Source organism: Cyprinodon tularosa, unplaced genomic scaffold (genome assembly GCF_016077235.1).
Source record: "Cyprinodon tularosa strain WSP-4 unplaced genomic scaffold, ASM1607723v1 ctg815, whole genome shotgun sequence".
NCBI lineage: Eukaryota > Metazoa > Chordata > Actinopteri > Cyprinodontiformes > Cyprinodontidae > Cyprinodon > Cyprinodon tularosa.
The window spans coordinates 263674-291004 of NW_024039580.1; the positions used below are offsets into that span (position 1 = coordinate 263674).

Below are 27331 nucleotides of genomic sequence, written 5' to 3' on the forward strand. Positions count from 1 at the left end.
TGTTAACACTCTAGATAGATGTGGATAGAGTATTGATTTTACAAAATAATGTATCTTAATCTTGTTATTATACTTAGTATGAGGTTGTAATCTGGCAAAATCACAACAATGTTTCAATGATATTTTACATTCTGACAATATGACTGTCAGCATTTACATGCTGCAGAACTGCATTTCTGTCAGCAGTGCATGTATTTCTGTCCGTTTTTATCGCTGCGTCTGTGACGGTGGGATCAGTGATAATCTCTGAGGTGACCCACTGACACTTGCCCGGGAATAACCCCACATGCACACATATACTCTAATGCAGACAGCTGCATGCAGCTGGCCTCTTTAGCACCCAGATGTTCCGATGGGATTAAATGTAATGTAACTATAAAGTTGTTCCATTTAGCAAGAATATTGCTGTATTACTTGCCTCTCTTATTTGTCTACTTGTTGACTTTACAGTGGAAGATTTGTATCCTACCAAGTGGAGTCACTAGAAAAGTAAGGATGTTCTTCAGAAAGCTAAAGGAACATTTCATTATAGTGTTGGTCTTATCGGTCCATGCTGGTATCAGGTTAGGTTAATAGATTATGCAAACAAAGGTCCTTGCAAAGAACAAGCTTTTGTACTGTCTGGGTTTGTGTGGCTGTGGCTAAAAACAGTGGGAGACTAAGAGGCTTTGTGATCCTCTGAGCTACACTGAATGAGTGAGATAGTGAGAAAAGGACCAAATAAGAAAAGAAAAAGAGTTCACACACAGCAGAAAAAAGTTAAATAAATGTAGAAAATTGGCAAAACTGTTTCAAAAACTAAGAACAAAGAAAAGATATTTTGAATTATTTTTTAAAGAGAAAGAGGATGCAGTGGAGGCGGAGAGGAAGAGCTTGGTAGATTAAACTGGGTTAGAGGGGATTAGTGTCAGGTTTGGTTTGGTTGTAAACTCACATCCATGTCAGTCACTTTTGGCTGTGACTGACATGCTCACACTGCTGATTCACTCCATCTCAGAGATCAATCTCTAAATCAACACACCCAGGAACACTGGAGCACAGGAAGATAAGGTACATTGATTTTAATGCTGTTTCCGTGAGTTGACTGGATTTAAATGCATTTGTTTGTGATTAAAAACTGAAGAAAAAACAGGTTGAACTGACTGACCACAGATGTATTTCCTGGCGCTGTGGGTTGAACATGAACACGGTTCTTTTTGATTGTTTGTTCAAATATATTCATGTCTTTATTGCCTTTTTAATTATAGGAAATGTGGCTGCATTGTTTTATTAAATTATTTTTATTCAATAGAATGTTAAACTAATGGATTGCTTAGTGACAGAAAATTATAACTGGATTAGTTCAATTATAAAGACATGTCAAAATTCACAGTTATTCCAGTTTTGTATGAAATCATATACATGTAAGGAAATGCAGTTTGTAAAAACTACTGATTAAATCCTTTTAAATGAAGCCCTGTTGATTGCACCGGGTCAACAATTTAGCAACCACACCTCCTTTAGTGTTAATGCAGGAACGATAGGGGATTAGGGAGGGGGATCAGGAATATATAGAATAAGCCACTGAACATTGGTAAAGCAATTAAGTTCTAACCTTACTGCCATTTCTATCAAACTTTTTTTTTTTTTCCTTTGTTGTCGTTGTTTTGGGGGTTTTTTTAGGGCTAGATTTGTGGAAAGCTTTCTTTTTATTTTCAAGTGTGTCAAATTATTTTATTTATTTATTGTCTAAATTTTCGTTAAATATTTAATATTGATGATAAAATCAGAGTGCTTTGACTAAAAATGGTCATGGAATGTTAAACTAGTGGGAATAAAGCATCAAAAATATGTTGGTGTTTTTTGTTTTTTTTCTTTTGGTTGGATTTTAGTGTAATAAATACTCTATGTCAGAACCGTACAGATTCTCACCGTGTCATATTTAGTAGGAGGTTTTAATGATTTCTTAGAACTCTTCTATTTTGGTTTCCTATGACTTTAAAATAAATAACATTAATAGTTTTCCTTAAAATTAGTTTTTAGCAACAGTGGAGAAGAAAACTCCTTTAATAGATAATGTAGATGCTATTTAACAGAATTGGTGAAATGTAATTAAATCAGTTTTTCAGCAGTTTTTTTCCATAAATAATGTAGTTTATACTTTTTAACTGTACTGAGCTCAGGACCCCTCCATAAACTGAATATTAGCTCTTTTTAACCATTACTAAGAGCCATGTCACACCTTGCCAAGTTATCCATTTCTATGTATTTTTTCAATGTACATAGTGTAATCATAACGAGTCCAGAACATATGTCCAATGACAATCTAACTTATGCATAACGCACGGCAGCGTAATGCCCATGAAATGTCACAAGCCAGTGTCCTGGGGGGGGCAGCAATGCGCCCGGAGGTGCCCGGCCTGCATAAAAAGATGTCTTTGATCGCGGTATTAACCCAGCCCCTAAAAAGAAAAAAAATAAAGAATGAAGGTTTGCAGTTGCAGCAGATTCAGTGTCATGTCTGCTAGGAAGTTTGTTGGTCATAGCCATGGGCGTGAACGCAGGGAGGATCCATCACACTCACCTTCACACCTAACCTATGATAGGGATGAAGTCTGGAGGAGAACTGACGGTTTCCTCCTGCGACCCCACTTTTATACCAAAACGCTGCCAATACGCCATTACACAATAGCTATAAGTGAGAAACAGGTTCAGCGGTCGTCTGGAACACGTCAAATATGTTGATATGATTTGGAGATAAGTTCTTGATAAGTTCTTGATAAGTTATACACAAGTAAATCATAGGGTTTTGGATAAGCTAGACACCACGACATATGAGTAACTTAAACTTAACGTATGTCACCGATCAGATAATTTTATCTGTAACTTATGGCCCACGTATGAGCATACGCTGGCATACTTCGGGATTTCTCAAAGAACTTGTTGTATGTCTACGTGTTTCAACGTACTTCAGCATACAACAGCGTGCTGTTTTACAAAGCTTACACATAACTTATCCAACATATGACAGCGTTTTATGCAAGATTTTTTGTGTGGAATATGCTGTTTAAATCGTCAAGGTGTGAGAGATCCTTAAACAAGATGTGTTTTTATGTATGTGATCATCCTGCTTGAAACAGCATATTTTCCTATTTCAAATAATCAAGCATGATAGAAGATAAAGTTAAAAAATGTAGCACCATTCCTTCATTATTACTTGTGTTATATACTGTCTATTAAATCAGCTCTATCACTACCACCATCAAGTTTGTTCCTAAGTTGGAAAATCTTTCCATGACTCCTCCAGACATTTCTGTGGTCCAATAGCTTAATCTTTGTCACTGCTAGCTATTAGTTTCTTATAATTGAAAACCATACTACCATTTCTTGATCAATTTCTATTCTGCTCTTTTCAAATGTACAGCAATCATACTTTTTGGATTTTTGAACCTGTCACAGACGGTTAAGTTACCTTTATTTTCTATATTAATTGTACTATTATTGACAGGTGTGACAATCTCTAAAGGATAGTATTGCGTACAAAAAATTATCTGAAATCAGTGTGAGGAAAAGGAGTTTCCTATATTTACAAGGGGAGTTTTGTTAAATTTGTTTCACACCTTATATATTTTTATCAAACCACTGCATACCACAAAAACAACTGACTGGCTTAGGTAATGAAAAAACAGGCAAATGAGGAGACACAGGTGATTACAATCTGTTAAATAACAGAAGGCTCTGGCTCAGACAGAAATTATTAAACATGAATAAATCAGGAAAAATGAAAGAATGTAACTGAGAGATTCAATCCAATGATATAAATATCATGACCAATGAAAGTAAAGACAAAACCAACTAAAGAAAAAATATGCAAGAGACATTAACTAGAGAATATCGGGCAAAAGGTTAACAAAGCTAACTAGTATGGTAAACCCAAAACAGCAAAACTATATCAAACCATAAAAAAACAAAAACATGATGCAACCTGCAGGACCTAAAAAGCATATCCGTATTTTTAAAAGCTATTTGGCTGTTGTGCAGACAGTGGTTATACTGAAGGTATTCATATTAACAGAGAGTCTTAAAGTGGTTAGCATTGAGGCCAGCAGCTGCAGTCAGTCTGCCCACCTTAATTTGATCAGGGGAAAGCAGCTGCTTTAGACTATTACTTAAAGCTTAGACGGGCCATCTGTCAGCAACTTCAAACCAACACCGATATTAAAACCAAGGAGCAGGATGTCATCAATAGATTATTTTTGTGTAGGACTGCTGTACCATCTTGTAGTGATTCACATCAATCTCATGACCTTACAAATAAGCCCTGACAGCATTTCTAAAACCATATTTAGTTCCCAGAACTTTAAACAACACTGTGGCTTCTTTTGGCTCCAATTTAACCGAGTAAGAAGGAATGCATAACTATAAACTACATTTGGAGGTATTGAAAAAGTTGTAAGCCATATGACATATGGCATATGAGGTATGACATATGCAACTTGCTCTACTGCATTTCATGATAATGTTTGGCAAATGTTATGTGATTTCTTTACAGGTTAAATACAGATTCCTTTCTCTACGGTGTTTCTAGATGACAACAATGAGACAATCTATGGAAGATGGTGAGAAAACAAAGAAACTATGAGCTACAAACAAACATCTTTTCAAAGCTGCCTTTTAAACTATGCTCTGCTAATGCTTTGTCTTCTGTGTATATACTCACACACGTACACCCATTCACTCCTAAAAAACAACCAAACTTTCTCATTCACACTACTATGATCTCAGTGTATAATAAAAACATTTCAAAACTCTTACAAACATGATGTAACTCTCTAACATTCATCAACCTCTCACACATACCAATAAACCTATATATACACCAACACAATCATATACAGATATATCCAGACATATCAGATTATCGTACACATACTATTAAATGCTCTAACATATATTATGAAACTCTTACACTTAAGAACAAACTCCTAAAACCACCATTCAACACTCCTAGATATAACATAAAACACTTAATATTCAGACATGTACATTTTTTTTCAGCAAAGGAACATTTTAATTATTAGTTTACATTAAAAAAAAAAACATTTCAACAACAAAAAGTTGAATACATTGATAAATGCTGCTCATTTGAATCTGACTACAATTTGATTTTAAAAAATGACTTTCAGCTTGATTGTTTTATGGTCTGTAAGAGAGATTTTTATGGTATATGTGAGAGAGTGTGAGGATTTATCTAAGATTTGTTAGTATAAAGTTTGTTGGTATACATGAGAGTTTATTGACATGTGAAGGAATCTGATGTTTATATTAGATAGTTTGATGTAATATATGAGAGTTTAATGGTATGTGTGAAATAACCTTTTGTCTAAGTTAGTTTGATAACAGATGTAAGAGAGTTTGCTGTTAAGTAAGAAAGAGTTTCATTGTACGTGTTTGAGAGTTTGATGTTTAAAAAACTTTCATAGTGTATGAACATGAGAGTTTGGAAATATTCAATTGGGACACTGAGAATATAGGTGTTCTGATATGGTTTGGTTGCTTTATACAACTTAATAGCTGTGTTTATAACAAAGTTTATGCAAGGATGTATCATTTTTCATAAATTTTGTCTCATGGTGCTCTTTTACACATGTATGTGTAGAAGAGCTGATATAGATGCCGCTTTCCTTCGCTTTAGTCACTATTCATATCTCAGTTGTTTCACTTTGGTGATAGACTCAGGTCATAGTTTAAAAAGGCAGCTTTGAAAATATGTATTAATAAGTGGCAGCTGGTGCCATTTACTATTTTCCCCTTTTGAAACAATAAAAAAGACTTCCCTTTGAACAAATCAAATTGGATCCTCCAACTTTTATTCCACTTACCACACAGATTTATATTGGGATTTAGGTCTAGGAACATTGCAACAAAAGGAGGTTCAATTTTTTCTCCAGTGACTCTTTTCTATGTTATTTTGGCCATCTGTTTTGAATTGTCACTGTGCTGTAAGACCTTTGATTTTTCTTATAGGCTTCAGGTTTTTACATAAAAATCTCCTGATACGTCTACGAGCTCCTGATGCCATTAGTTGCAACAAGATTCCAAAGACCTTTAGAGTAGAAACAGTGGGATAACACAGCATCTGTTGGATAACTATGTGTTTTACATATTTATCCATCATGCGTACACACCTATTTCTGTGTATGCTGTTTTGTTTCCTACAGCCTAATAGTTTGATGTCCGATTATATGTCTGCATTTATATTTCTGATTCAGTTACAAATTTCTTAGGCAAGCTGTAATTTATCAGACAGCAAAAATAAGGCTGTGGTTGAGAAACGTCCCTTCTCTTAATTTGGAAAGCTGAAATAGCATTCAGTTGTGATATGATGTCAGTTGTGATATGAAGGTCTCTGTGTTTCTGCGTTTGCAGGAGTCAGTGAGGTATTATCGAGTGTTGTGGAGGATGTTGGTGAAGCTGTCAGTAGAAACATTAGTGGTGCTCAGCTTCTTCATGAACTACTGAGTGCTCCATGGCTACGCGCCTTACTAAAGGTATTTCATAAATTTTTTGTTGATGCAATGCATTGGACCCGGTATATATAGCTGGGGATTGATTAAACAATTGTTTGTGTTGCCTTTTTAGATTTATGAGTGCCTGTTGCAGTTCCAGAGATTTACTCCAAGTCCACTTCTTCCATGTGCCTCTGGACTCGTACAAGAGGTGAATAGACAAATCTAGATACATCAATCATACCTAGTTTTTAATCTGGACTTATTTTCTTTTACAATGTTAAATTTCTTGTTTTGTCGTTTTTCAGGCATTATCATATTTCATCAGGCTAAGGTTTTGAATGCATCTTTTAAAAGAGATGAATAAATAACAATTTTGAAAATTGTTGAATTTTTGACAAATTGTTCAATAAACAACAGTTTGAATAAACAAATTGTTGTTTATTAATCATCTCTGCTCCTCCCATGTCTTTACATTTTCTTTTTAGCACCTTTGCTAACTTAGCCAACTCCTATTCTTTCGTTCTTTTCTATGAGCTCAGAATTCTAACAAAAGAGCACCATAATTAATACCAAACGGTCAACTTTATTTAAAATTTAAGCACATGAACTACTCTTCACCAAGATTTAAGTTAGGAATATATCATAAGGTGTACACATTGGTGTATAAAATCTTTAGGCTTTGCAAAACGTTATTTTGAGGTGGAATGCAGCTGACTTTTTCTCTTTGTTACAACAGTATTTTTTTCCTAATAATGAGCAGTATGTGTGTTTGCCTAGAGGTGGAAATTTCATAAGGAAATCAGTTTTTGGTACAATATTATGTTTCATAGGATAATTCAAACAACCAGAAAGTGTAATGCTACGTTTGCAATGCGATTTGAACAGCAAAAAAGTACCTGCAGCTTCCTTTTTGATGCTTGTACATTAAGACCAGGTGTGTACAGATGCATCTGATGTTTCCGCTGCTCCTGTGTTGAATGGCAGAGAGCAGCTTTGGAATATTTGCTGTGATCGGTGGGTGAAATTTGGTTTTAATATTTTTAATTGAGAAAGTACACCTCTACACATTGTCTGTGCAGTTAGTTCATTAAGTTCACAATCCTGCCTTAAAATATTATTTCCGTCTCGGACGTGAGCAGACCCTACATACTGACGGTGTGCTGTCTCTAGGAATCCCCAGCAGCAGCTGCCTCAGGCCCTTTTACCCTTTGGTTTTTTACTCCTACTATTCGTAGTGGCTGAAAGTAAATGTTAGCCTTTTTCAGATATGTGGTGCTAACTACAGGCACTAGAACAATAGAAGCGAACATAGTTTGCCGGCAGATTTTTCAACATTGTAAGGTAATTTAGGCAGTAAACAATTTTAATGGAGTGATTACAGCGATCTGCATCAGCAGTGCTGTGTCTGTCTCCCTGCCAGCTACCAAATCAGCTTCATTGATTGGTTGATGTGATTGATTGCTTTTTATACACCTGTAGATCCTCTCCTACTCGTGTGTCAGTTTACATCGGTGGCAGACTTTGAAGTGTGTGGTATAATAATATGCCTTATTACAGTGTAATTTTAATAACCACATAAAGAGCCATTGCACTCTAATATGCTAGCAGAAATCCTACCAACATCATCAAAGCTTTGGCAACATCCTTATGCATAATGCTTTGAGAAGTTGTTAATAAGCAGAGAGTAGTAGTGGGTATTCACAACCAATCAAGAAATTCACAAAGGTTGATTTTGGAAAATCTTTAGATTTGTAGATGATTTGCTTGTGTACATAGAACCTGGAGTAAATTTTTGTTCCTGTTATTTTATGTTGTAAACCTTGTAAGGCCATTAACGTCATTGAGGTGTCTAGAAATGTTAATGCTTTTTTATTATGTTTATGTTTTATTTTTTGAGATTTTCAACTTATGTGTTTCACACTATGTCTAAAATTTAGAAAAACTAGGTGAACCCAAGCGGCCCCATTAGTATTGGCTATGCAAAGAAAAATAATTACACATGAAATTACATGAAGTATTAATAGACTTTTGATGTTTTCATGTTTAATTGCAAAGCATAATCCCAGAGCATGTGAAGTGGTTAGAAAAAATTATAGTTTTTAAAACGTTTACAACAGAAATCTGGTTGATTCCTCCTAAATTCAGGGAAAACAATTATTTTCACAACTCATTTATTAAGAAAGTTGAGTCCTAGAGCATGGAGTTTAGGCTTAGCATAAATCCATATTCTGTGAAGGGCTCAAAGCATGAAAAACAAGAGGCGCAAGAGAGATTTTAGGGATTAATTTAGGAAGAAATTTAATGAAGGATCAGGTTTCAGAGCAATATCCTGCCTTGTTCTGCCTTACTAATGGGGTATTGCTACATCCATTCTGCTAAAATGGTGAATATAAGCCCATCTGCACACCCAGCATGGCTGTCTACTAATACAGAAAGACTGAACAGCAATTATCAAAAAGGCAATCAACAGGCCACTTTTAAACCTGGAAAAGTTGCAGAGATCTAGAGCTAAGGTTTAAGTGTTTTGAAAGGAAAGCTCTTAGTCTTTGCACTTAAAAAGTCATGCTTTTATTAAAAAGATGAACACTATGGTCTAAAGAAAGCAAGACAAGGAGGATTTGTGGTTCTTAAAGGAAAGTAGGGGAAACAGTAAACATCTGGATGGAGGTCAAGATCTGACTTTTTTTAACGATATGCAACATGTAAGGGTAGATGTAGATTAAGATTAATCAAAACTTAAAACACAGTGAATATTGAAAGAAGGGCAACACAGAGAGACAGAGACACAGAGGACAAACAACCGTTCTCACACACACTAACACCTAAGGAGAATTTAGAGAAGCCCATTAAGCTAACAGTCATGTTTTTGGACTGTGGGGGGAAGCTGGGGTACCCGGAGAGAACCCATGCATCCACAGGGAGAAAATGCAAACTCCATGCAGAAAGACCACGACCCGGGAATTGAACCCAGAACCTTCTTGCTGCAAGGCACCAGCGCTACCCATTGATCGACTGAGCAGCACCCAAATGTTATCCTTTCCTTTCAATCCATAATTATGTGTTGGTCTGTTGCCCAAAATCGTATTAAGCACTCTAAAATGTTGGGTCGTATTCAGCAAATGCAACCAGTTTCATTTGTTAAGTATACGTTTCTAAGGGAATTGTATTATTTGAAATTCCACCTATGGTTAATAATCTTTCTTGTTTTACTTATTTTTCAGATCATGGTAATTATACAAAGAGCTAATCGTCCTTCACCTGATGCTCTTGAGCTCTTCAATCTCCTCAGCTCACCACATATCCAGGTTTGACCTTTGATTGAACCAAAACATCCATCTAAAGCATTTTCAATGTTGATTTAACACCTTTGGGTGGTATTTGTGTCCACTAGGCCCTAATATCATCTCACGACAGTGTGGCACAGTGTGACTATTTACCCATCCTTCCTCCTCTTCCTGATGAATTACCCGAGGATGAGGAGGCCATGAGGATTGTTTGTCTTGTGAAGAACAACCAACCTTTGGTGAGATTTAAGTAACGTTTTTGTCAACTCTCCATTGAAGTTTAATGATGGCCTAAATAAACCTATAATCTTTGTGTAATTTCTATTATTTGATGTATCTAATTGCAAATATTTAATTATTTTATCCATTGAATCAATTAACATTCACTCAAACCAATCTCAGTTTATGATTAATATTTGATACTGTACTAAAGTAGTTTGCAGTTAAACTCTAGATCAATTAATACTCAGACTTTGAGTTTGACAGGGATTTCTTTAAACCTTAAAAAACAGAGTTTCTTGTTCATCCTCCAAGACTGGAAAGAGTTGCAGAAATGTAGAAGATGGGGTCGGAGTGATCCGCAGTCGTTGGAGCAGCCTCCGCCGACTCACACTGGAGCGCCTCATTCCTGCAAGAAGGGCGTGCTCAGGGGAGGAGTTCAGAAGGGCAGAGAGTGAGGCCAGGCCTCTGCCCCCTCTTGGAAATCTGACCTGCCAATCTCTTCCTGGTTACATGTTGACACCAACATATTGTTTATGTCCACATAAAGCAGAACTTCCAAAGCAAGTGCTCCATCACTCAGCTCCGTCTGTTTTTAACTCAGGCAAGTGTTCCGGTAAGACAAGGATGAGTTGAACCGATCATTCATTTGTCTGTGATCAACCTCCATCTTCAGCCGCAATGATGGAGAATTCTGAGGAATCAGCCCATCATTAATCATGCTGATCATCATTATGTTCATCAAACCCCATCAGCATTAAATGTTCCTATTGTGAAGACATCGTTATTGATTTTTCCATGGACAGGCATATTCTTTGTTCCTTTTTTGCTACCATGTAAACCTGAGGGGGTGGGTCTCATGGTTCCATTTATGGTGTGGGGTCCCGTGGTTCCATTTCTTTGGGGGGTCTCATGGTTCCATTTCTGGTGTGGGGTCCCGTGGTTCCATTTCTTTGGGGGGTCTCATGGTTCCATTTCTTTGGGGGGTCCCGGGGTTCCATTTCTTTGTGGGGTCTCATAGTTCCATTTCTTTGGGGGGTCCCGGGGTTCCATTTCTTTGTGGGGTCTCATGGTTCCATTTCTTTGGGGGTTCCCATGGTTCCATTTATTTGGGGGTGCCATGGTTTCATTTCTGTGGGGGGTCCCATGGTTACATTTCTGTGAGCTTCGAACATAATTTGCATTCTTGTACTTTGTAGATGTCTACAGCTTTTCTTCTTCTGCTGTCCCCCACTGGTTTGTTTCAGAGAGACCCAAAACCAACAAAGAAGATGATGCTTCAACTGACAGGAGCAGTGATGATTATTCTTACCCTCCCCCTCCAATCCTAGCCTACAGTGTCAGTCTTCCCAACTCTCCCCTCATGTACAAAAAGGCTGCTTCAGGAGGAGAACTCAGGAACATTCGTACTCCTGGTAGGACTTTTGTTGAAGTCCACACAGCACCAGCTATTCCTACAGCTCAGCTCTCTCATTGGCAGCAAGAAGTCCGCACTCTCCCTAATCCTACACACCGTCAACACAAACAGCCTTTAAAGCATTCAGTTACACTCAACTCTTCTGTCCTGCATCACAATCAACCACAACTGGAGCAAAAGCAGGAACAAAAACATGATCCACCGCCCAACCAAACCTGCTCCATGGAGGAGCTCAGGGCCACAGTTCAGACTGTGGCCAGCAGTATTGAACACAGTAGTCAGGATGTACGCCACCTAGGACAAAAAATGGTGGCCGCCACAGAAATCATCACAGATCGTGTGGAGGAGAATGCCCAGGCCCTTAACCTTCTTGCTGAAGTGGTGGATAAGCTCCAAGGGATCATTGAGGCCAGAAACCAGCAAGAAGGATCCACTCGGTCTAACCGTCGCCCTTCACCACCTCCAAGAGTCTCTTCTTTATCTCCAAAAGGGATCTGCAAACCTCCCACATTGTACCCACAGCCCGCTTTGCTCTCCTCCTCTTCCTCCAGCTCCTCCTCTTCTCCATCCACCAGTTCCTGTGTGGATGGTTTTATGGAATACCAAAGTCCAAAAAGGCAAAACATAAGCAGCAAGCAAGCAGATTATAGGGACAACAATGGACAGGTTCTATTCAACAACGGACCTTTAACACAAGCTCAACAGGAAGGCAATCAAAGCCGTAATATCACAGGCTGGTTAACAATGAACAAGAAAAAGAAGAAAATTAAGCAGCCACAATAAAAGATTCTTGTTTGGAAGCTAGAAACACACTAAAACTTATCTAGCCATTCTTTTTACAGGCCTTTTTTAGACAGATTTTCTAAGATGAACAAACTAACATGTATCTTTTGTGATCACAAACTCAGAGTTTTTTTTTTTTTCTGAATCATCTGAAGAATGCTAAAGGAAAATAAATCAAAGGTACAAAGACTTTGTATTTTCTTCATGGGAATTTAGAGTAAGTGTACTGTTACTATGATTATCATTATAAGTTTCCCATTTAAACCTTTAAAACTCTGGTTAGACTTCATTTTTTTATTTTTACTTCTACTATGATTGCAGCCTCATACACTTAACCCTGCAGCTAGCTTTGAAAATTTGCTTGAGCATTTGTCTTATTGACACAAAATGTTTCTGACCACTTCTCTATGTTAAATATTTTCAGCTCTGCCTCCTTTCTGAGAAAATAACTGCTTTGTTTTTTTTTTTTTGTTTTTTTTTTTTGGATGGCTGGCAAATTTGTTTTATTAAGTGTGTCTTTTGTCCCATAAAACTAATGAACTTCTAGTGTTTTTACCTTTATTGTACTGCAAAATACTGTATTGTAGGATTGAAAACCATTACAGGTGGTTAATTTTTAATCTAGGGGGCGACAATAAGGAGGGATGAGGAGACAGGAGACATCTACATTGCCAGAGTAATTCATGGAGGACTGGCAGACCGCAGTGGTGAGATAAAATTTATCCCAGCTGTCTTAGAAAGGCCTTAATAATGAATCTGAATTAAACAAAATATAGTATGGATTACCGTAGATTTCTGTCTCAGGACTCCTTCATCCTGGTGATCTGTTAGTGGAGGTGAACGGCAACTCAGTATTGGGGCTGGAGCCAGAAAAGGTCATTCAGATACTGGTAGGTTTACAGGATAAAGGCCTATTTATGGTTTAAGTCAATCAGTATCAACTGGAACTAAATTATCTTTGTAATTGTCAGGTCCAACACCTAAAACAATGTAAAACAAGAGTCAGAATTATTTTTACTTACAAGGAGAGTAGGAAGAGACCATGCAGTTACAATCTCCACCCCACTCTGCCGGTCTTCAGCTTTCTCATCGCTATTTATTATGGTCAGGGTGACCCTAGTTACACAAGCTGAGGTTGCACTAAAGAAGAAGGGGAACAAAATGACCTTACTTTGAACCTCATCACATATGTCAAAACAAAGCATGTGGTTGATTTGCAGTTAAGTTTTTTCCAAGAATAGATATTTCAAGAGTGACTGGTTCCAGCTCGAAAGAAAGGGTCGTATTACCCGAAGAAAGAAAGACCTTTATCTGGAACGGTCTTTAGCAACAGTTAATAAGCAATGAATCACACATTAAACATCATAATAACAAACATTAAGTATCTTATAAATGATTCCAACAGTAGTTTTCAAAGCATCAAATGCACTTGATTAGCATGGATATCCTGTAGTCACACTGTTTCCTGATCACAGGGCACTTGATCGAAGATTCAAAATAAGGAGCTGTACATTACTTAGAAAAAAATCCAGATACAATTACCGTGAGTGTTGAATGATATAAGATAACAAGCACAAAGGATAGCAGATACAAATTCCCTTTGATCATCTCATTTTAACTAGTAAATTGCGTAAGGTAGACCTTATTTGGATATATATAGTATGCCTTGATATTTAAGTTAAAAACACATTTTGTAACAGATAACAATGAGGACCAAAAGTCTACAACAGAAGAATATTTAAATATTTATTGAAATGTGTGCTGCTAGATTGTCAGGCAGCCACCTGTAAAACAATCAGGACCCTTTGAAGGAAATAAATAGGTTAGTGGCTGGGGAGGGACTTGTTGACAAAATTTGGTAATGAAACCACTAACCTTCATAGGATCCGTGAAAGAGCAAGGATGCCAAATTTTGGCTCATTAATTTAGTGGGCTGGTGACAAGAGAATGATGTCACAGTGGGACTGCCAAACTGTGACAGATAATCCCCGGTCTGATGTTTGATTAAACACATCCATAAAATGAACAAAAATAAGTCAACTTTAAGGTTGACAAATCCAGTGGATTGACAGCATTCGGCGATCAGAAAGCTATAACTGGCTCAGAACCATGGAAGCAGAAACAGGTGACAGAATCTAAGGGTCAGGCTTGAACAGGTTGTAAGGGTAGAGAAACCACATCAAACACAGTGAGGCAGATTAAGCATGACAAATCCGGAGGTTAGGCAGGAAGTAGAAACAAGGTCAATGTCCAGAGATGAGAAGCCAGGAGAATATTTGAAAGGCGCAAAGAAAAACAGGGAAATCAAGGCAGAAATCAGATCGAAAATTGGCAAGAAAGAAACGCTTGACATTTGTTCTCTCTAGGCTTTCAGTAATCTGCCACTGTTTGCCAGCCAGAGGGCAGTATATAAAGCTAGGTAAACAAGTTGAGTGAATGAGGAGTGATTAGGGTGCAGGCAGGGAAGAATCTTAGATGCATCTGAAGTAGGCTATATAGTTCGAAATTATTTCAAACTAAACAACTTTCACTGGAAACTGTTTTTTCTGTGCTCACCCAGGCCAAAACTACGCCTATTGGAAAGAAGTTGCTAAATAATAACAATTAAAGATCCCCAGTTTAAGCGACAGTTTTAAGCAACCAGTCTTGGTAAAAATTTTTAAACAGTAGCTAAATTTTTTATTTGGTACTGTGATAAATAACATATGTTATTGATAATATTACATTGTGTTTAATGATAATCTGAAAGAATTATGTTTCTGTTGCTGGTCTGATGTTTCTGAGAAATTTTGCAATTGACATTGATTGTCTGTGTTTTCTCCCTGTCAGAACAGTTCGATTGGAACTATTCTCTTTAAAGTTATTCCAAGGTCCACTCAGGTCACCAGCAACCAAAAACCGGTAAGAAAACCCCTCTGCTGAAATACTAAGGCTAGTTTTTCGTGCAGACAGATTGAGAGTGGTAGCTTCATTAACCTTAACCATTGTGAATTCAGATCTGACCAGAGGTCATTATTCACAAGGGGATTTTTTTCAGTCTGTATTCTACCTAAGATTTTTTACTTCCTTGATTTAATTCATATAATCAGCTAAGATGATAAAACAGTCACAAGGCAATAATTCCCTTTGATTTAGATTGCTTAAATTGAAAGAAAATCTCTTAATCTTGCTCAAACTTAATTCTTCCCATCAAAATTCCTTTTTTTCTGAGTAAAGTTCGGTTCAACTAAATTCCCTTTTTCAGAATCCAGGTTGTAATTTCTTAATTTATCAACCTCCTACAGTGTTAGCTAATCTCCACTAAACACCTTGATTTATTGCTAGACATTGGATTGACATGGACCCAAAATATGTTGAGCGTTACTAAATTTGTTTATTGTTGTGAAAGTGTGCAATGAACATCTCCACTATAATATGATGAATATAGCTGGTTAGTTATTGGTGAAACGAAAAACACCACTTGTCCCTTTAAAGAAAGGTATACTTTATACGGTATAATCCTCTTCTGTCCCTGGCAATTTAAAATTGTCGGATATTTTTATTATATTTTGATTTTTATATCATGATATTTTGATGAGCATCACACTAAAGTCAAAATGACCAAAATCTCTTGCACTTTTTCATTATGCCTGATTACAATTTCAGTTTTCAGAGTCTTTTGTCAAAACAACATCTTCAGAAAAAATCTTATTGCCTCAGATTTAGGCAGAAACATATTGTCAAATTGAAATATTCATTAAATTAAATTCCATTATAATTTGACCAAAAATTGGAAAAAAGAGGAAAACTTAAAAAATTAAAAACTTGCTGACTGGAAAGGTTTCTTATGTGTAGATCTCTCTGATTTTATCGTTTTAAGGTAGATCATTGGAATCTAGTTTCTCATTCCAGTATCATTGATTCAACTGACCTTTGGAATTATACAGAACATGACCTCTGTTTCTTTTATAATAGTTTCTTATGGCAATTACTTTGCGTGATATATTTTCCTGAAATCATGTGTAGGAGGTGAACATCTAGTAATGTGCGGACCAGTAGTCTCTTGAGATAATGGGTTTAAAGTTAAAAACGGATTCTGTGTCATGTGTGTCTATAAAGCTTTAAGCCAATCAGGAAACAGTTGAGCCATCAAGCAGGAGGCTGAAAGGCAACAATGTGGAGCAGATCAGCAGCTAATCTCACCCTCCGGTTACTTTATTTATAAAAGTTAGTTTTTCTGCTTCAGGCTGCCACATAAAGCACTATTTTAATTTAGAAGCGACAAAATAATAAGCATGTAGTGAAGTACTTAAAATATGATAAGTAATATGTCACCAATATTTAAAAAGCAAATAAAAAGGGCTACACCTGTCCTGTAGTTATCTCGTAATTTCTTTTCCTCTTAATGTGAATCACAGCCTTAGTTACACCCAAGTTAATTCCAGCTCTTAAAATTAACTTTTTATATACATACATACATACATACATACATACATACATACATACATACATACATACATACATACATACATACATACATACATACATACATACATACATACATACATACATACATACATACATACATACATACATACTTACATACATACATACATACATACATACATACATACATACATACATACATACATACATACATACATACATACATATATACATACATACATACATACATACATACATACATACATACATACAGCCTTATGTAAAAACATTCATATTTTTATATAAGGCGGCATCTATCATTTCTTAAGTTGATTCTTTTAAAGCACCAGATTATATCTGAAGATAAAGTCTGCTAATGATAGGCCATGTTTTGATAGAAAAGAAAGATCTAAACCAAGCTTATTTTGGCACAGAGTTTGAGTTTGTTATTTCATTACCATGTTCTTTTATTTTCTGTCTGCTATAATAGAAAAATATAAAAGTTTATCTTTAAGTATATCAATCTCTACCTCAGATTGAATCAAGGAAAACAGTATTCATAATCAGTGTTTATTTTTGTTTTTTTCTTACAACTTTATTTAATTCCTTATTGTGGACATCAGAAAGATAGAAGCAGTTATATTTGTCTATCTTGATCTGTTTTTTAGGTGTATATGAGGGCCATGGTGGACTACTACCCCCTGCAGGACTCCTCTATACCATGTCCAGATGCAGGAATGGCTTTCAGCAGAGGGGAGCTGCTGGAGGTGGTTGACCAATCAGATGCACAGTGGTGGCAGGCCAGAAAGGTTCCCTGTGGTGCTTCCTTTGCTGGTCTAATTCCTTCTGCCAGCACCCTGAGGAGGTGACACACACACACCTGCTAGCAGCTCAGTCTGCCACCAGAGGGAGCAATTGTTTCTCCAATTGTTTTAAGTAGCTGATAGCAAAAAAATTTGATATTCCATTTTATTGACTAATATGACTAATTGGCTATAAATGAGTGATTTGTACTTGTTGAGTATTTTATAATAGCCGTGTTGTTACAACTCTGGTTGTAATTATCTACTAGTATATCTCTATTTTCAACTTCACAGTAAACAGAGGGAGCAGTGGTGGTGCCATCCTTCCCAGGTTCACACCTGCATCAGGCCTTGTGAGAACATTCACTATTTCTGAATTTATGTTATATACATCCATACTGTACATTTCAGGCATCCATTCAGTCTCTTTAGACCAATTTTAATCAACTATTCTCAAATGTGCGTTATCATGAGGCAACGATACACATTTTCATCTAATAGACAGGATAAACTGCTTAAATACTAAATATGAACTGCATGTTCAGGTGGAAAAATCTATCATTTACAGAAATTATCTTTGTCCAGCATCCTTGGTAAAAAAATATATATATTATATAATATATAATATATATTTATTTTGATGCCACCTTAACAGGTTTTGTATAGTTAGTTCATAGCTCCTGCAGACAGTGCACATGTTCATAAATTCCCATGGAAAAGAATTACAATATTGGTCCCTCAAAACAAGTAAAAAATTATCAAATTAATCCAGGATGCAGGGCCCGTTATTAAGTGGACAGAGAAATTAGGTATATCCCTTTAATCAACATATATACTGCTTACCTTCTTTCTGTGAAATATGTTTCTAGTCCTTTTCATAGGAGTAAAGCTAAACTTCTATAAACCTTTATTTAGCATGTAGTATTCGAATTATAATGAACAGTGTTCTAGTCAGAAAAAGTCTTTAAGTGTTCATGCATATTTCTACCTGTGTTGCATTTATGGAGAATCGCTTTCAACAGCTGTTTGTTTCCTTCCTGCTTCCTGAAGACAGCGTGGCTGATAATGGTGAGTGTTAGCGCTGATAGTGCAAATGCTCACATTTTTAGCATTTACAAGAACCACTGTGCAGCGTTTAAGATATACCAGCGATGGACAAAAGCAGCTGCAAATGTTTTAAACCTTTAAATGTTCCTTGGGTAGATGAAAATGCTTTTTTTATCATCATCTAAAACGGGGGGAAGTGTTGGCCAAGTGGTTAGAGCAGTGTGCTTGTGCTCTGAGAAGGTTGCAAGTATACTGTTCGATTCCCACAGCCTGCACTCAGGCTCTCTTAGCAAACCCTTAACTCCACACTGCTCCCCAGCCGCCACACAATGGCAGCCCACTGGTCCCCAAGGAGATGGATTAAATGCAGAGATACATTTCTCCAGTGTGAGATCAACAAAGTTCAATTAAACAGAGTTTCCCAACCTTTTTTGACTTGTGTACCCCTTTGGGCATTTTGCCTTACCATAAGTTCCCCTCTCAGTCAAAGGTATTGATAATTGTCTCAAAGTGGAATGTATAATAACCGAAATAAAGACTATTTTACTTAATCTTTTAATATGAGCATTTAATTTTTTTTATAATCTAATGCTTTACATTTCAAATATAAAAGAAAAACATAGATATGTTGCCTGGAAGTTAGTAAGGAATCAAAATAAATAACCTGAGCTGCTTTGATGAGCTCCGATAGCTCAGTGTGAAAAACAGTTGATAGCAGGCTGTGCTCTACATCCAGTCTGTTCCTCTGCTTGGTTTGGATGTGTGTCACAGCTGAAGGTGAACTTATTTTACTACCTAAGAAATAAAATATTTTTATGTACCCCTGGCAATGCACTCGCGGACCACTAGAGCTATTTGTACCCCCAGTTGGGAAACACTGATCTAAACAACTATTCATTGTAGATCTCCTCCTTTTAGCGATATGGAAAGCTGAGGTTGAAGTAAAGCTGTCTTTGCATTATTTTAAAACAACCAACATGGCGTAATTTTTGAAATTCACATGCATTGATTGCCTAGGCTAAGAGAAATTAATGATTACAGTTTAATCTGGTCAAAGTGCCCAGTGGGTTTAATAGTAAAGCAGCCTCACACTGTCAGTGTGCCCCAGGACAGCGGTGGCTACAATGTAGCTCACCACCATCAGTGCATATATGGCTGAATGTAATGTGAAGAACTTTGGGGACCATTTCTAGAGTACAATACAAGTAGAAGCCATTTATCACATTTATTTACCTTTGTGTGACTCACATTAAACATTTCCTGTTTTGTTTGGTTCTTTACAATTTGTTATTTTGACAAAATAATGAGGAAAAAACATAGGGTTTTAATAGATTTCTTGGAAATTTCCTAAAATTCAGACATTTTCAATTTTTTCATTGTTATTTTATAGAAATGTCTAATAAACTTTGTAACTTAAGTCAGATTGATAGAACGTTTGGTTCAGAATTGGTCAATCAGAGCCCTGTATGCTGTCAATCAACAATCAATTTGCTTTCCTTAAGCCGTTTAGTTATTAATGCAATTCAGTTTCTTTATATAGCACCAATTCACAAAACTTCTCATCTCAAGGTATTTAGCAGAAAAAAATCAATCAAATCATGCAGTCAGAAAACAGCTGATTGCATCTTGTCATTGATTTTGCAGGATTCCCTCCTCCTGGATGCAAAGAAAGTAGATATTTGCTTGCTTTGTGTTGCTGCGTTGTGTTGCAATCCCTCAAACCAAGCATGCATAGAGTGACAGTGGAGGGGAAAAATTCCCTTATAAAAAGAAGAATCCTCCAGCAGAACCAGACTCTGTCTGAGCGGCCTTATGTTGAGGCCAGAATTAATTCAGTTATTAATTATTGTTTAATTGTAATCAATTGGTATTTAATCTCCTGTTAAGGTTTTGGTCATGGACATTTGGCTCACTTATGCCTACATTTCTAGACATCTTCAGAACTTCTTTTGATTTTTACCAAGTATTTCCTCTTGATGCTGTCCATTTCACCATTATCAGTCTCTTTGTAATCCAATTACAGCCAAACACCTTATATTTTGGCTTCATTAGACCAGAGACACTTTTTCATAAAACTACTTTTCTTTTCCCAGAGAAATAAACAAACAAACTGTAATCCTGCTTTTTTTTATTTCCGTTGCAATATTGGCTTCTTTCTCCCTTGAGTTACCTTTAACAATATGGTTGAAGAAAATGACATTCTATCGTCAGCTAAATCTAAAATCTTTAAGAATATTTTGATTTTAGCCTATGCTTCATAAACGCCAAGATAGATATGTGGCGCAATACCCCATGCTGTTTATTTTGGGGTTTAGTATTGGGTAATATTACTGTCACTAAAAACCTATGCATTGCCCAAATTTATAAATGAAGGTTTAATGGTTTCATATTTGTATTTGTCCCTATTGTGAGCTCATACATAACATATCACATCAGATTTTTAATCTGCAAGCATACAAGTTTAGTATTTATGAAAACAAGCCCTCTAAGCTCTACAAAAATGCAAGTACAAAATTAAAAAATTCTGAGAACAAATCAGAAATTGAATGGTACAAATCACAATTTTCCAGCACAAATCTAGAACCCCTAATGAAGCTGTTACTTTCTTTACCAGTTGGTGGCTCTAATGCAGATGAAAGTGATTCACTTACTGCCTCTAAATGAGAAGAAGAGAAAAAAGTAACCATTTAATGAATTTTTATTCTGTGCATGCTCTGAAAGCAACATTTAACAAAGATATAAAAGAAGATCATTGTTTGTTTTATCGTCCTCCTCCTTTCGTTAGCAAACAATCTATAGTTGCAACACTGCCACCAACTGGTAAGGAGTGTAACAGATTTATTTAGGTTGTAGAGTTTGTTTTTTTATTTTGCAAAGTTGCAGCTTTGTTACTTGTACTAATAATTAAAAAACTAGTGTTCTCCCAGATGAAGCATCTGATGCTACGTGAGTCTAGAAGAAGCATACCAATCTTCAATATAATTACATTCATTGACTGCATTTACACATTCAGACACCTATGCTTACATTTTACTGACAACTATCTTACCTCATAATGCAGTGGCTTAAATAGATGAATCTTGTGCCTTTAGCTTTGTGGAAATTGGCTATAAGATAAACCAGTCTTCTCATAATTTACAATTCTCTTCCTGATACCTTTTCTCATTTTTTTTGACTGTCCATGTTTTAAGAGACAGAAAAGGGCAGAGGCGTTTCTCCATTTAACCAAATTATTTAATTCAACCTCACAGAAGCTTAAAAAGCAATAAGTGGTTAATAAGAACCATAATTCTAATAAATCCAAAGAGAGTTTTGTATTATTCCTTGTCATGTTATTATACCATTTATAACCCAAAACCAAATTTTCTTTTTAGTAGAGCTAAAAAGGAAACATTTAGTCTGATTTATATGAAACCTGTTAGATCTCTTTTTAAAAAGCAATTTCTGGTGAAGTGCTGCCATTATGTCCGTGTTTTTTGTTACTGTGATATCTTCATCAGTGTGCTATGCTGACATCTTGAAGCGTGGCTTAAAGGAAACAAAGTTTAACTGTTATTTTCTGCCTGTAGAGGAGGATCTAACACAAGCTGATGGCAAGAGGATCCAAACTGGTAATGGCACCATTTGAAAACATGAGACGTTTGAAAGACTGAAGTTTGGCTCGGATTTAAAAAAGGCGTTTCTCTTTTTAACAGATTTGGAAAACAATAAAGAAATTAACTTTGGTGGGTAAGTTTGTCCAGACCAGAATGAGTTCATCTACTCCAGATATTTAAATATAATTTATATGACTCCTTAGAAGTCAGTTTTTTATTCATTATGTCATTCTATAGATAGAGTCTGTTCCATAGTTTATATAGATAATTAGAAAAATTATTCATAATTTATTGAAATTACTGAATAAGTAAAAAAGAAGGGAGCTGATGAAGATATTGTTTTCTATATATGGTGAAACCTAATAGGTTTGGTATTTCATTTATCCAGTTTTACCAAAAAAAAAGTTAAGATTTGTGTTTTTTTAATGTAATATCAATGTGCATCGCTGTCACTTCACTTACGGTATTTATTTATTTTTTTTACTTTGACTTTTGATGTTTTCTGATTGAAAAACAAAAGTAAAAAAAAAAAGTCTTTGGTGGGAGAGTACAAAGTGAATGTTTCTTTCTCCAGATGAGGAGGACTCAGATATAACTGAGGGGATTTATCTTGGTAAGTCACCGGCTCCCTGATTTTTAACAGCACAGACTTGATCATTTGTTCATTAAAATGTTTATTCATTTGAACTGTTATATATAAAAGTTAGATATTATAGATAATATGAACTAACCCAGTTATTTCATTTAAAATCTATATGGCTTTTTGTTCTTATTGTAAGTTTCTAGAGTAAATACATTGAATCTAAAATTGACCTGTTACATACTTTAGAAATGTTGATAGTCAAGCTGAAAGAGTTATATGGTATGATCCATTTATTATTCACATGTTAAAATAGAACCATTCACTGACTCAATTAAAAAAATATAAATATTCATGAACATACAATTATTTAGGCAAAAACATATGTATTTTCCCTTTGAGCAAGGTAACGCCTGCAATATGTGGACAGTTTGCTTTTATATCAAATTGTATCTAATTGCATAATTTGTTAAAATTCATATATTATTGGAACCTAAATCTGTTTTCAGTAGAAAGTTAAAACATGTTTTTTGGCCTCCAACAGCGGGCTTCCGGCGGAGCTTCCGCCTCTGGAGGAGGACATCCTATAAGAGGAGGCGGCAGTCCTGCACTTCCTGCACCCCCAGTAGCAATGCACTGGCCACCCCTTATGAGGAGGTAGCCTTGTATCAGCGCCTCCCGCAGGAGAACCACCGCCTCATCATCCTCATTGGTGAGAGGAAAACCTTCAGAAAACAGAAGATTACAATTTTCTGAAAGCAGCTTAACTTTGCATAATTGCATGTTTTTAAAGCAAAGGAGATCAGATTGTATAATAAAAGCTCATATTGTGCTATTATGACTTCTCCCTTCTCCACATTGTCAGAATCCAATTCAATCCAATTCAGTTTATTTATAAAGCGCCAATTTACAACACATGTCATCTGAAGGTACTTTACAGTTCAACCAGATCATCCAGTCAAATTGATTAAACATTTTCTATCCAAAGAAAACTAGTTGATGGCACCAACTTATTGACTCAAAGGCAATCCCTCACACTAAGCATGCTTGCAACGACAGTGGAGAGGAAAAACTCCCTTTTAACAGGAAAAAACCTCCAGCAGAACCAGGCTCAGTGTGAGCGGCCATCTGCCTAGGCTGACTGGGGTTCAAGGAGACAGAAGCAGAGATAGAAAAATAAGCAGAGATACAAAATGCAGCTGTAAACCAGCTACACAGACGGTACTGACCAGGAAACACGCAGCCAGACAGACGAGCTCCGAGACAGCTCCTATGTCAGAGGATGAACGGAGCACATCCAGCCAGTCAGGGTCAGAGAAACAGGACTACTCTGAAAAACAGGCCGATCTCGAACATCTATAAACAAAGGTGTTGATGACAGCAATACAGCTGTTATTTCTCTCTTGGATGGTGTCACAGCCAAACAGGAACAGACCAGATAAAGCTACTATGGGAAAAAGCAGAGCGAACATAGTGTAAGAAATTGAACCAACAAATTCTGCTGGGTGGGTGAATAGAGATAGAATGAAGCAGAATGATGAAAAAGGGGTTCCTATGTCCTCCAGCAGTCTAAGCCTATAGCAGCATAACTATAGAGATAGCTCAAGATAACAAGAGCCCCTCTAACTATAAGCTTTATCAAAGATCCACTATTTTTAATTTTATTTAGGCATTTGATGAGACAGCTGTGGGTCACTTCATTCCTTAAACAAACAATGGCCCCGCTTCTCACTGCAGACTGTCATACTGTCACTTCCCACTTCTATTTCTTAACCACAAGCAAACTGTTTCATAACAATGCCTCCATATATAATATATTCTAGCAAATCAGTTTATTTCTCTAAAAAGTTTATCAAATACAGTAAAGGTATATGCCCCCCTCCCCAAAGATGGTTAATATGATGAACTACAAAAAGCTGATTTTAAAAGGTTAATTTGTATCTACCGGTATTAAGGTAAAAAACGATATCCAAACCAAACTATTGTATTCTGGGGAATGTATTATTGCCCCTATAATTAAATAATTAGATCAGGTCATATGTTGGAGGGCTATATTCACTTTAACTCGCCTGATTATTCTTTGGCCTGCAAAATTCAGAAATGATCTAAGGAGAAGCTGTCTGATAAGATTACGTTGGTCAAAAGCGTCGATCATTGACCATGACCTGGATGACTGAGAATCTACAGAGGTATGTTACTTCATTAAAGTAACTTAAGGAGTCATTGTCTACAAATAGAGAACACATTGAGCTTTCCCAGAAGAAGCTATCAAATTAAAAAATATTCAAAGACATCATCAGCAACTAATCTAGTTGACACCAAAACAATATCTAAAGCCATGCAGGCGTGTTTGTTTCAGTTAAGGTCAGAGTTCAAGTCTCCACAACAAGAAAGAGACTGGATAAAAATGGCCTCCATAGCAGAACTGCTGACTAAAACATAGTTATGTCCAAATACTTCTGTGAAGAAAAAAAAACTAATCTGGAACTTTTTGGAAGACGTTTATCTAACTAACACCAAATTTTACAAAAAAAACAACAAGAAAACGAATCAAACGTGGTGGGGATCTAATGATTGAGATGCTTTGCCGCTTAATTTCCTGAGGAACTTGCTACTATGATTACTATTTATGTATTACGGTTTTAAGATTTGTATTTCCATAGTTTGGTATTGTGAACCATATTTGTGTGTTCTTACAAGGTGCGATACATTATTACACCAAATGCAAACAAATATTGTAAACAAAACATTCAGTAGCTAGATGTTATTTCTTGTAGTTCTATAACCACATTTCTATGCTGTAGACCAGGGGTCTTCAACGTTTTCCACGCCAAGGACCCCCAAACTGATGGCGAGATGGAGCGGGGACAGCCTAATTATATATGTATTATGAAATTGTGTTATATCAAACTGGTCTTATAGTCACTCTATTACAGATGGAGTAATGTAATGAAAGTAATTTCTCCCTGGGATTGTTAAAGTATTTCTGATTCTGATTCCTGGTTGATGGGACAGGTGTTGTGAATGAAACGGTGCCCAGTTTGAAAGAGCTCCTGTGTGTCGCTGAATGTGTGCATTGATGACTGAAAGACATCTTCTGCCTCCATTTACAGTATCTGTTTACTACAGTGTGTTGAAGTCATGTTAATTTGTATTTAAATACATTTCAATTAGTAGAAAAAAATAGCAGGAGGAATATAAAAAAAAGCCTAATAAATCAAAACTTTCGAGACCCCCATGCAGTACCTCCAAGGACCCCCTAGGGGTCACGGACCCCCCGTTGAAGACCTCTTGGCTGTAGACCATGAGCAGAAAGCATTTATTTCTAAGCAATAACAAAATGTATCCAAGACTGAAAAAAACTGATCTGGGGTGGTCAATAACAACAACCAGTCAAAGGAAGATATAAAACCAACACATTGTTTGTGTCCAACAACAGGTGCTTCAGGAGTTGGAGTCAACGAGCTGAGGAAGAGGCTCATCAAACTAAACCCTTCGACCTTCCAGGGACCCGTACCTCGTATGTTTTCTCATCTCATTTATGACACTTTAGTTTTGCAGCTCCTTTTTTTTATAAACTGATAATTGAAATCCATGGAAAATGACTTGAAAACAAAACACATTTGTTTCTTTATAGAACTATTTGACTTTAATCTTTTGTAATATATTCATATTTTTATATCTTCATGTAGTAAATATTGTTTTATTGTAGCAAAACATACATTTTATAAATAGAATTTTGAAGAAAATAAAACTCAAAAATCCAACTTTGAAGAATTTCTTTAAAAAAAAAGTTTCGAGAAGAATTTTATTTTTATTTTTTTATATTTTATTTTTTCAGACTGTAACAAAAAAAAAAGGAATTTCTTTTTCAAAATGTAACTTTGCTATCACCTCTTTATTTGTTTTTATGGATTTTATTCTTTTCATACCAGGCTTCACAGCTTACTCGCCTTACATTTTAAGTCCAATCCAAAACTCTTGCTCTTGACCAATAAAAATGTTGTTGCCAACCACCATGCAGACCAATAGATATGCGTCTTCACTCCTTCCTCAAGAAGTAAAGAATATTTTATCTGTAATAATCAATTTTCAAAAATTCTGTTAGTAAAACATCAATCTAAAAAAGACTAACTTTAAAAACTAAATCTGAAAACATGAAATCTGTAAATAAAGACATAAAAAGATACAATATATTTTACAACAACAACACAACAATAAAGCTACTCTCAAAACCTTCTTTCATTAAGTATTTGTGGATTACATACATTTTTTTTTCAAATTTCCATTTCAGTTATTCAGATTAAAGAATGGGAATATAATTACATTCTTGTTCTACTTACTTGGTTGGAATTGAACTGAATAAAACGTTTTAATGTCAATTTCAAATTTATTTATATAGCAATTTAAAAACTGGTATAAAACTGCACCAAGACAGCAACACCAATTAACAAAACAGAATATGAAACACTGCTTCAATTAAAAGCCAAAGAATAAAAATAAGTTTTAAGAAGCGATTTAAAATGATCCAAGCTGTGGGTGGATTTAATTTGAAGAGAAAATTGGTTCCACAGAATTGGAGCAACAACAGAGAAAGCCTGATCTCCTTCCCTCTTAAGTCGAATCTGAGGAACTGTCAGTAATAGTTGATTATTTCAATGTAGACTTCTCAACACAGACTGGAAT

The 27331-nt window shown here is 35.9% G+C and overlaps 1 protein-coding gene across 2 annotated transcripts in view; it reads left to right on the forward strand.

Moving 5' to 3' along the window:
- The first annotated feature begins 855 nt into the window (after positions 1-855).
- The window catches only part of LOC119774507 (MAGUK p55 subfamily member 4-like), a 30742-nt gene continuing 4266 nt past the window's right edge, over positions 856-27331 (forward strand). The window contains exons 1-17 of one of the 2 annotated variants that reach the window (XM_038272036.1): positions 903-1050; positions 4532-4598; positions 6409-6530; positions 6622-6699; positions 9713-9796; positions 9883-10014; positions 12820-12901; positions 12999-13084; positions 15024-15095; positions 17288-17484; positions 17717-17775; positions 18473-18490; positions 22039-22080; positions 22165-22194; positions 22640-22678; positions 23190-23357; positions 26085-26165. In XM_038272036.1, coding sequence (XP_038127964.1) covers positions 4568-4598; positions 6409-6530; positions 6622-6699; positions 9713-9796; positions 9883-10014; positions 12820-12901; positions 12999-13084; positions 15024-15095; positions 17288-17484; positions 17717-17775; positions 18473-18490; positions 22039-22080; positions 22165-22194; positions 22640-22678; positions 23190-23357; positions 26085-26165 — 1321 coding nt within the window. In that variant the 5' untranslated portion in view covers positions 903-1050; positions 4532-4567. Of the gene's footprint in view, positions 1051-4531; positions 4599-6408; positions 6531-6621; positions 6700-9712; positions 9797-9882; positions 10015-10309; positions 10611-11241; positions 12412-12819; positions 12902-12998; positions 13085-15023; positions 15096-17287; positions 17485-17716; positions 17776-18472; positions 18491-22038; positions 22081-22164; positions 22195-22639; positions 22679-23189; positions 23358-26084; positions 26166-27331 lie in introns of those variants that run through there. The other variant, XR_005279542.1, reaches the window with a different exon arrangement.